Raw genomic sequence first — 11,342 nt, forward strand, 5'->3', positions numbered from 1 at the left:
TTGGAACTCAGGTCCGTCTGACTCCCAGGCCCAGGCTCTATCCATTGGCCATTGGGCAACATAGCTAGGGCCGTGTGGTTCGTAGGGCGACTAAACGTGTGGCCGCTGATTGCTCGGATCTACTACGGAGGGGACGACAGCATGAAAGGGCCCTGTATGGTTGTTTAAGGACTGATAACGCTGACGTGACAAGCACTGTTCTAAGCCCTGGGTGATCAGGTTGGACACAGTCCCTGTCCCACATGGGGCTCAAAATCTTAATCCCCGTTTTACAAATGAGGTAACTGAGGCACAAAGAAGTGAAGAAGTGACTTCCCCAAGATCACACAGCAGGCAACTTGCAGAGCCGGGATTAGGACCCAGGTCCTCTGACTCTCAAGCCTGTGCTCTTTCCACTAGGCCACGTAAGCGCCAGGCGCCCACGTAAGCGCCAGGCGCCCCTGGACTTTAGTACCGGCCAAATGGGGGAGTTCTCCAGGATCTGGGCGGCCCAAATAAATCCCCAGGCCCGGAGATTGCCCCCTTGGCGGCCGGAGGAATCCTATACTGTCTTATACTGTGGGTGACCTGGGGTGGGGGAAGCGTGAGGATAGTTTGGAATGTGAAGACCCTCCAGTGCGTCCGACCCCTCCCCCCTTTCCCACCCTCTGTTCTGGATGGGAACCTGTGGGTGTGATTTAAGATATCCACATCCAGGAGGGAGGGGAGGCCCACAGCTAAGACACATAGGTAGGGAGGAAACAAACCGCCCCAGGGTCCCTCCGTTGAACCCGCTGACCAAAACGGTTCTCTTTCGGTTATATTGTCCCTCACCATCCCCTTCTGAGATCAGAGAGAGCTGCGCCCCGGCTTCTATGAGGAAATTGACCCACCTCCCTCCCCAAGATCTGAACTCTCGGGTGAGGACTGGGGAAGGGGTCACCCTGGTCTCGGCTATTCGAACCACCGGGAGGAAGGGTCGCTCGGGGTCCCCAGCCCGTTTCTCCCTCTGGAGGGCTTCTCTCCCTCCCCCCTGGACCGTCCGTCCCACAGCTGTTGGAGGACCTGGGTGGGGAGTCCATCTATCTGTTCCCTCGTAAAACCCCCCTCCTGGGTCAACCACCGCCAGAGGTTCCGCCGCTTATCCTGCCGGGGTCCGTCTCGGGGGCATCCTGGCCCCTCGATCCTCTTGGTCTCGCCTGCCCTGGGACTTGGGGACCAAAATCTCCCAAGCTCCCGCTCTCTAGTCACCACAGCGGTCCTCGGTTCCCGGACTCGCCTCTCAACCGGAGGACGACTTAGATCCCAGTACTTGATGGCTTGGGAGATGAGGTCGCTGAAAGTGGGGTGGCCCACAGCCGGACCTCTGGTCTGGGCGAAGGCGCTCAGCACGACGAGTTGAGGTAATCCCGGGGCGGCCTGCCTGGCGAGCCTCTGCACGGAGCTCACCGAGACGGTCTGGGCCATGGGATCGTTCCCATCTTCCCACTGTTTCCTTAGGAGGGTCTCTATGGCCAGTTTTTCCAACAACCTTTCCAAGTGCTCTAGGGTAGACCACCTCTCTGCCATCCAGACACAGTCCTCCCAAGGAATACCCCTGACTAGTTGGAGGGCGCTGTCCCAGAGCGAAAAGGTAGGCCCCGCGTCCGGGGGTGGTGCCAACTGCCGGCCGTGGGCGATCTGAAGACCCCGTGCCTCTTCGGGGAGTAAAAGGGCCAGCGTCCCCCCTCCTCTCCACAGGCGGTGGAGCCAGTCCAGCCAATTTTCGGTCGGCTGTTTCCGGAACCGCTCCTGCAGGCCGACCAACTCCTCCCAGGTAAAACGGTTCACGGGTATCATTCGATCAGGCCTCCCGGCCGCCGCTCCCCGGGCTCCAAGGCCTGGCGAGACGCCCCTCACCTTAACGACCTGACGAGCGGAGGCTGTAGGGGAGCTCCCCAAATCGGTATTCCTGGGTGTCTTCCCTATTCCACAGGGGTCATCCTCATCCTCACCAGGGAGGCGGTCGGGCTCGGAGGGCCGGGCCCATTCAGGGTCGTCCTCGTCCGGGCCCGCCCTAGTTTGGTCGACGGGGATGGGGACCTGGAGGTACTGCTTCAGGCACTGAAGTAGGTGCTGCTCCAGACGGACCAGGACGATGGGCTCTACCTTCTCCTCTAATAGGCGCACTCGCTCAGTTAGCGCCCCGAAGTTCCACATGGCCGCATCTCGCTCGGCCTCCTCGACCCGTCTCCGCCACCGAGTCACTTGTTCTTCCAGGTCCCGGGCGCTCTTCCTAGCGGCGCGGAGGGCCTCCAGGAGGAGACCGATAAACGCCTCTTTGCCCTTCCCCTTCTTGGTCTTGTTGGAGATTTGCCAGACCTTGAAATGATTATACAACCTGGCCTCGCTCCGCCACGCGGCCTCGACCGAGGATTGATCCCAGGGTGGGGAGGTCCAGCCTTGCTCCTCCATCGCCCAGGTGTGTTTCTCGTCCACGACCATGGATCCCATTTGCGACATCAAATTATGCCCCAAGTGACACTGGGACAAGGGGGTTTGTTTGTGGGTCGTTGGATCCAGCCACGGAGAAACTAAACAAACGAACGCAACAAGTTCCTGCAAGGGTAGATTTGTATTACGATCCAGAAAGTTCCAGCAAAATTAGATCCGTATTTTAATGCAGCAAGTTCCAGCAAAAGTAGATCTGGATTTTAATGCAGCAAGTTCCAGCAAAAGCAGATCTGGATTTTAATGCAGCAAGTTCCAGCAAAAGCAGATCTGGTTTTTAATGCATTAAGTTCCAGCAAAAGCAGATCTGGATTTTAATGCAGCAAGTTCCAGCAAAGGTAGATCTGTACTTTAATGCAAGTACCAGCAAAAGCGGATCTGGATTTTAATGCGGCAAGTTCCGGCAAAGGTAGATCTGGATTTTAATGCAGCAGGTTCCAGCAAAGGTAGATCTGTACTTTAATGCAAGTACGAGCAAAAGCAGATTTGGATTTTAATGCAGCAAGTTCCAGCGTAGGTATACCTGTATTTTAATGCACAAGTTCCGCAAAAGTAGATCTGTATCTTCATGCAGCAAGTTCCGGCAAAAATAAATCTGTATTTCAATGCAACAAGTTCCAGCAAAAATATATCTATGTTTTAATGCAACAAGTCTCCGCAAAAACAGATCTGTATTTTAAGGTAACGAATTCCGGCAAAAACAGATCTGTATTTTAATGCAAGTTCCCGCAAACGTAGACCTGTTCTTAATTCAACATGTTTCAGCAAAAATAAGTCTGTATTTCAGTGCAGCAAGTTCCAGCAAAAGTAGACCTGTATCTTAATGCAACATGTTTCAGCAAAAATAAGTCTATATTTCCATGCAATAAGTTCCAGCAAAAACAGATCTGTATCTTAATGAACCAAGTTCCGGCAAAAGCGGATATGTACTTTAATGCAGTAACTTCCTGCAAAAGCAGAGCCGTATTTTAATGCAGCAAGTTCCAGCAAAAGTAGACCCGTATCATCAGGCAACCTGTTTCATGAAACATGAGTGTATTTCAATGCAACAAGTTCCAGCAAAATCAGACCTGTATCTTAATGCAACAAGTTCCAGCAAAAATAGATCTGTATTTTGAAGCAACAAGTTCCAGCAAAGGCAGATCGGCATTTTAATGTACCGAGTACCGGCCAAAGCAGATCTGAATTTTAATGCTGTCTTCCTGCAAAAGTAGATCTGTATCTTAATGCAACAAATTCCAGCAAAAGCAGATCTGTATTTTAAAGCAGAGAATAATGGACAAACTCTACAACAAACCCCAAGGGTGTCCACTGTCTCTCCCACCCATGGGGCGGCCCACTCACTGCAAGTACCGACCTCTCTCTCTCTCTCTGCCCCAGAGGGGCCGGTCCTCTTTTCCTCTGGCGTCCTCCACGTCCCCGGGGTTGCTCGAGCTCGGTGGGGGCTGTCTTAACCTCCCCTGGGGAGTTGCAAGGAGCAGGAGGGGGGGGGGGGGGTGGTGTGGTCCAGTCCTGATCCCGGGATTGCCTGCGGCAAGGGTCCCTTCCCTACGGGCCTAAAATGACAATAGTCTCCAGCCTTGACTTTATTTGGAGAGTTGTCACCACCCTGGGCACGTGACTTCCCCCTTAGCTTGTATTTCCTCCGGGGCAGGGGCTGAGTCTGAGTCATTCATTCATTCAGTCGGATTTATTGAGCGCTTACTATGTGCAGAGCACTGTACTAAGCGACAACAGACACAACCCCTGCCCAACAAGGGGCTCACGGTCTAAGTGGGGGAGACAGGCAGCAAAACAAAACAACTAGTCAGGCGTCGAAAGCATCAAGATAAATAGAATCATAGATATGTACACCTCCTTAATAAAATAAAAAGAGTAATAAATAATATATACAAATAGGCACAAGTGCTGTGGGGAGGGGGCAGAGGGAAAGGGAAGGCCTCCTGGAGGAGGTGAGCTCTCAGTAGGCCTTGGAAGAGGGGAAGAGAGTTAGTTTGGCGGATGTGAGGAGGGAGGGCTTTCCAGGTTCTTTACTGAGCTGTAGTCATTCGTTCATTCAATCATATTTATTGAGCGCTTACTGTAGGACACTGTACTGAGCACTTGGAAGATGCCATTCAGCAACAGCGACCGTCCCTACCCAACAACGGGCTCAGAGTCTAGAAGGGGGGAGATAGACAACAAAACCAACAGCTCTCGTTAGCATCCGTGTAAATAAATATAATTCTATTTATTGATCATATTTATTGAGCCATTACTATGTGCAGAGCACTGTACTAAGCGCTTGGAATGTACAATTCGGCAACAGATAGAGACAATCCCTGTCCAACAACGGGTTCACAGTCTAAAGTGGGGAGACAGACAGCAAAACAAAACAGAACAAAAGAAAACAAGTAGTCTGGCGTCAGTAGATGTATACACATCTTTAATAAAATAAATAGAATAATAAATATGTCCACATATATATGAGTGCTGTGAGACGGGGGCTGGAGGGGGAGCAGAGGGAGGGAGTAGGGGCGATGGGGAGGGGAGGAGGAACAAAGGGAAAGGCGGGGCTCGGCTCAGTCTGGGAAGGCCTCCTGGAGGACTTGAGCTCTCAGTAGGGCTTTGAAGGGGGGGAGTGTGCTAGTTTGGAGGATGTGAGGAGGGAGGGTGTTCCAGGGCAGAGGTCTCATAAGCCTGCAACCTCGGTGTCATCCTTGACTGTGCTCTCGCATTCACCCCACACATCCAATCCGTCACCAAAACCTGCCAGGTTCTCCTTCCCAACATCGCCAAGATCTGCCCTTTCCTCTCCATCCAAACTGCTATCGTGCTGGTACAAGCTCTCATAATATCCCGACTGGATTACTGTGTCAGCCTCCTCTCGGATCTCCCTTCCTCCTGTCTCTCCCCGCTCCGGTCTGTTCTTCACTCTGCTGCCCGGATCATCTTCCTACAGAAACACTCTGGGCATGTCACTCCCCTCCTCAAAAACCTCCAGTGATTGCCTATCGACGTTCGCACGAAACAAATAGTCCTCACTCTTGTCTTCAAAGCTCTCCATCACCTTGCCCCCTCCTACCTCACTTCCCTTCTATCTTTCTACTGCCCACCCAGCACGCTCCGCTCCTCTACCGGGAGGAAGGGAGATCAGAAAGGATGCCGATGTAGTGATCCAGTCGAGATATGAGTGGTTGTACTAGTGTGGTAGCGGTTTGGATGGAGAGGAAAGGGCGGATCTTGGCGATGTTGTGAAGCGGAGACCGGCAGGTGTTGGTGACGGATTGGACGTGTGGGGTGAAGGAGAGAGCCAAGTCAAGGATGATACCAGGGTTGCGGGCCTGTGAGACGGGAAGGATGGTCTCGCCGTCCACGGTGACGGGAAAGTCAGAGAAAGGACAGGGTGTGGGAGGGAAGATAAGGAGCTCAGGCTTGGACATGTTGAGTTTTAGGTGGCAGGAGGACATCCAGATGGAGATGTCCTGAAGGCGGGAGGAGAGGCCAGTCTGAAGGGAGGGAAAGAGAACAGGAGAGGAGATGTAGATTTGGGTATCATCCACTTAGAGATGACAGTTGAAGCCGTGGGAGCGAATGATTTCACCAAGGGAGTGAGTGTAGATGGAGAACAGAAGGGGACCGAGAACTGACCCTTGAGGAACCCCAACAGTTAGCGGATGGGAGGGGGAGGAGGAGTCCCTGAAGGGGACCGAGAACGAATGGCCAGAGAGATGAGGAGAACCAGGAGAGGATGGAGTCCGTGAAGCCAAGGTTGGATAAAGCGTTGAGGAGAAGGGGATGGTCCACAGTATCAAAGGCAGCTGACGGGTCGAGGAGGATTAGGATGGAGTAGGAGCCGTTGGATTTGGCAAGAAGGAGGTCAGGGCGGACCTTTGAGGGGGCAGTTTTGGTGGAGCGAAGGGGACGGGAGCCAGATTGGAGGGGCTCCAGAAGAGAGTTGGAGGAGAGGAATTCGAGGCAGCGAGGGTAGACGACTCGCTCTAGGATTTTGGAAAGGAAGGGTAGGAGGGAAATGGGGTGAAAACTGGAGGGGGCAGTGGGATCAAGAGAGGGGTTTTTTTAGGATGGGGGAGACATGGGCATGTTTGAAGGCAGAGGGGAAGAAGCTGTTGGAGATTGAGTAGTTGAAGTTGGAAGTTAAGGAGGGGAGGAAGGAGGGGGTGAGAATTTTTATAAGGTGAGAGATAATGGGGTCAGAAGCACAGGTGGAGGGGGTAGCACTTGAGAGGAGGGAGAAGATCATGCTGGGAAGATATTGTTGGGAAGGATGGGAAGGGTGGGGGGAGGGGATGGAGAAGGGGGAGGAGCGATTTTGGGGAACTCGGACCTGATGATGTTAATTTCTGTGATGAAGTAGGTGGCCAGATCGTTGGGGGTGAGGGATGGGGGAAGGGGAGCAACAGGGGACCCGAGGAAGGACTTAAATGTCCGGAACAGCTGACCGGGGTGGCGGGCATGGGTGTCAATAAGGGAAGAGAAATAGTTTTGCCTGGCAGAGGAGAGGGCGCAGTCAAGGCAAGAAAGGATAAATTTAAAGCAAAACAAGGTGTTTAGCCTTCCGCCAGCAGCATTCAGCAGCTCGAGCACAAGAGCCAAGGATGCAGGCAGTGGCAGTAATCCAGGGCTGTGGGTTAGTGATGTGAGAGCGACGGAGGGATAGGGGAGCGAGTGAGTTGAGCTGTATGCTCTCAGGCTCCCAGTAAAGTGCTCTGCACACAGTAGACTTTTTTTTTTAATGGTATTTGTTAAGCGCTTACTATGTGCCAGGCACCGTTCTAAGCACTGGGTAAATATAAGCCACTGGATGTCAGAATCGAGAGAGATTCCAGCAGAACTGGTGGTTTCATGGGGCCAATTGAAATACCTTTTTTTAAAAAAAAATTGGTATTTGTAAGGCTCTTACTGTACGCTGGGATAGATTCAACGTAATTGGATAATAGGGCTCCCAGTCAATCTCCATTTTATGGTTGAGATAACTGAGGCACAGAGAAGTTAAGGGATTAGCCCAACGTCACACAGCAGACAAGTGGCGGAGCGGGATTAGAACTGGAGGTACAATGATAAGGTTAGCGTTAAAGGAGTGAAGTGCGGGCTTATTATGCGTCAAACACTGTTCTAAGGGCTGGGGTAGATGCAAGCAGCATGGTTCAGTGGAAAGAGCCTGGGCTTCGGAGTCAGAAGTCATGAGTTCGATTCCCGGCTCTGCCACTTGTCAGCTGTGTGACTGTGGGCAAGTCACTTCACTTCTCTGTGCCTCAGTTACTCATTCATTCATTCATTCAGTAGTATTTATTGAGCGCTTACTATGTGCAGAGCACTGTACTAAGCACTTGGGATGAACAAGTCGGCAACAGATAGAGACAGTCCCTGCCGTCTGACGGGCGCTCAGTCTAATCGGGGGAGACAGACGAGAACAATGGCAATAAATAGAGTCGAGGGGAAGAACATCTCGTAAAAACCGATGGCAACTAAATAGAATCGAGGCGATGTACAATTCATTAACAAAATAAATAGGGTAACGAAAATATATACAGTTGAGGGGACGAGTACAGTGCTGTGGGGATGGGAAGGGAGAGGGGGAGGAGCGGAGGGAAAAGGGGAAAAAGAGGGTTTAGCTGCGGAGAGGTAAAGGGGGGATGGCAGAGGGAGTAGAGGGAGAAGAGGAGCTCAGTCTGGGAAGGCCTCTTGGAGGAGGTGAGTTTTAAGTAGGGTTTTGAAGAGGGAAAGAGAATCGGTTTGGCGGAGGTGAGGAGGGAGGGCGTTCCGGGATCGCGGGAGGACGTGACCCGGGGGTCGACGGCGGGATAGGCGAGACCCAGGGACGGTGAGGAGGTGGGCGGCAGAGGAGCTCTGTATAATGGGGATTAACTGTGAGCCTCACGTGGGACAACCTGATTACCCTGTATCTACCCGAGCGCTTATAACAGTGCTCTGCACATAGTAAGCGCTTAACAAATACCAACATTATTATTATTATTATTAGATTGGACACAGTCCCTGTCCCACATGAGGCTCAAAATCTCAAGTAGGAGGGAGAATAGGAGAACTGAGGCATGGAGAAGAAATTGTGACTTTGGGCAAGTCGCTTAACTTCTCTGTGCCTCAGTGACCTCATCTGTAAAATGGGGATTAAGACTGTGAGCCCCACGTGGGACAACCTGATAATCTTGTATCTACCCCGGGGCTGAGAACAATGCTTGGCACATAGTAAGCGCTTAACAAATACCATCATCATCATTATTATTATGAAGCGATTTGCTCGAGGACACACAGCAAGAATTTGGCAGAGCTGCAGATTAGAACCCAGGTCCTCTGCCCCTGCTCTTTCCACTACTAGGCCACGCTGCTTCTCCTCTGGGGCTGCGATTTCCTGTGTATCCTAAAGGAATTCTTTGTGGCCGGTGGCTGTGGTGACTACCTTTCCCACGGGAGAATCCAGAATGTGGTTAGTGAAGGCTCTTAGTGAAGACTCTTAGAGAAGCAGCATGGCTCGGTGGAAAGAGCCTGGGCTTGGGAATTAGAGGTTATGAGTTCGAATCCCAGCTCTGCCACTTGTCAGCTGTGTGACCTTGGGCAAGTCACTTCACTTCTCTGGGCCTCAGTTCCCTCATCTGTCAAATGGGGATGAAGACTGTGAGCCTCATGTGGGACAGCCTGATTATCCTGTATCTACCCCAGCGCTTAGAACAGTGCTCTGCACACAGTAAGCGCTTAACAAATACCAAATTTTTTTTCTTATCCCTCTTGGGCACTGGGAAAACATGTCTTCAGTCTTGGAGGCCAGCCCTTAGCTTATCAAGTGCTGGGAGGGAACATTCACAGTTCGGGGTCTCCATTGCCCTTAGGCTTTCGCCATTAGCAAGTCATTGGCTTGGGGTCTTTTGAACAATGTTCTAGGAGGTTTCACTGCCTTAGATTTGCAAAACACGATCGGTCAATCAATCAACCCAATGGTATTCATTGAGTGCTTGCTGTGTGCAGATTCATTCATTCAATCGTATTTACTGAGCGCTTACTGTGTGCAGAACTGTACTAAGTTCTTGGGAATCGATCAGTAGTTCTTAATAATACCAATTTAAATATTTATGGTATTTGTTAAGCGCTTACTATGTGCCAAGTGCTGTCCTAAACTCTGGGGTAAATACAAGGTAATCTGGTTGTCCCACATAGGGCTCACAGTCTCAATCCTCATTTTACAGATGAGGTCACCGAGGCACAGAGAAGTTAAGTGACTTGCCTAAGGTCACTCAGCAGACAAGTGGCGGAGCCGGGATTAGAATCCATGACCTCTGACTCCCAAGCCTGTGCTCTTGTCACTAGGCCATGCTGAATGATTGCTCACTGTGGGCAGAACATTGTACTGAACGCTTGGGAGAGTACAATATAGGAGAATTGGTAGACCCATTCCCTGTTCACAACAAGTTCATAGTCTAGAGGACTGACTGAGCCAGAAGGACCTGGATTCTAATCCCAGTTGTGTGACCTTGGGCAAGTCATTTAGCTTCTCCATGCCTCTGTTTCCTCATCTGTAAAATGAGAACTAAGACTGTTCCCCCTATCATCCATCTATCTATCTATCTATCTATCTATCTATCTATCTATCTATCTATCTATCTATCTATCTATCTATCTATCTATCTATCTATCTATCCATCTATCTAATCTATCTACCTACCTACCTACCTCTCTATCTATATCTCCTATAGACTATCGGTGCTGACCCCTAGCCCACGTCACGCCTCTGGCCTGGAACACCCTCCCTCCTCAAATCTGACAGACAGCGTGGCTTAGTGAAAAGAGCACAGACTTGGGAGTCAGAGGGCGTGGGTTCCAATCCCAGCTCCACCACTTGTCTGCTATGTGACTTTAGTCAAGTCACTTAACATCTCTGTGCCTCAGTTACCTCATCTGTAAAATGGAGATTAAGACTGTGAGCCCCACTTGGGTCAACCTGATTACCTTGAATCTACCCCAGTGCTTAGAACGGTGCTTGGCACATAGTAATAAATACCATCAGTATCCTTCAAAACCTTAGTGAAGGCACATTTCCTCCAAGAGGTCTTCCCAGACCAAGCCCCACCTTTCCTCATCTCCCACTCCCTTCTCTGTCACCCTGATTTGTTCCCTTTGCTCTTCCTACCTTCCAGCCCCTCAGCACTTATGTACATACCTGTGATTTTATTTATTTGTATTGATGTCTGTCTCCTCGCTCTAGACCGTAAGCTCTTTGTGGGCAGGGAATGTGTCTGTGTGTTTTTGTATTGTACTCTCCCAGGTGCACACAGTAAGGGCTCGGTAAATCCGACTGAATGAATAAATGAATGCCCGCGAGCCCCAAGTGGGACATGGACTGTGTCCAACCTGATTAGCTTGTATCTATCCTAGTGCTTGGTACCGTGCCTGACGCATGGTAAGTGCTTAACAAATAGCATCAGAAAAAGAAAAAAAAAAGAAGGGAACCCAACCTAGAAATTCAAGATTACCCACGGCAGCCCTTTAATCGTGCATTCATTCATTCATTCATTCATTTCATCGTATTTACTGAGCGCTTACTGTGTGCACTTGGGAGAGTGCAGTAAAGAAATACACAGACACACAGTCTAGAGCAGGGGAGACAGACGGCAATTCAAATAAATAAATTACAAATATGTACGTAAATGCTGTAGGGCTGGGAGAGGGGATGAATAAAGGGAGTGGGAGAAGAGGAAAGCTGGGGGTCTAGTCTGGGAAGGCCCCTCGGAGGTGATGTGCCTTCAAAAAGGCCTTGAAAATTGGAATTTAGGAGAGAAGGGGTTCCAGGCCAGAGGCAGATGTGCCCAGAGGCGTATACCAAGGTGATGCCCCTTCCACGCTTGACAGACCACCCCTCTTCC

General features: G+C 50.7%; 1 protein-coding gene across 3 annotated transcripts; it reads right to left on the reverse strand.

Moving 5' to 3' along the window:
* Positions 1 to 323: 323 nt before the first annotated feature.
* Positions 324 to 4,080, reverse strand: LOC103169314. 3 transcript variants are annotated; one of them, XM_039912097.1, is made up of 3 exons: positions 3,827 to 4,080; positions 2,993 to 3,064; positions 324 to 2,577 (listed from the first exon to the last, which is right to left on the reverse strand). In XM_039912097.1, exon 3 carries the CDS (start codon positions 2,479 to 2,481, stop codon positions 934 to 936), a length of 1,548 nt encoding a protein of 515 aa, XP_039768031.1. In that variant the 5' UTR covers positions 2,482 to 2,577; positions 2,993 to 3,064; positions 3,827 to 4,080; the 3' UTR covers positions 324 to 933. The 3 variants fall into 3 exon arrangements, with proteins under 3 accessions (XP_039768031.1, XP_039768032.1, XP_039768030.1); XM_039912098.1 differs by having other exon boundaries at positions 324 to 3,064; XM_039912096.1 differs by having other exon boundaries at positions 2,993 to 4,080.
* Positions 4,081 to 11,342: the final 7,262 nt, after the last annotated feature.

Source organism: Ornithorhynchus anatinus, chromosome 5 (genome assembly GCF_004115215.2).
Source record: "Ornithorhynchus anatinus isolate Pmale09 chromosome 5, mOrnAna1.pri.v4, whole genome shotgun sequence".
NCBI lineage: Eukaryota > Metazoa > Chordata > Mammalia > Monotremata > Ornithorhynchidae > Ornithorhynchus > Ornithorhynchus anatinus.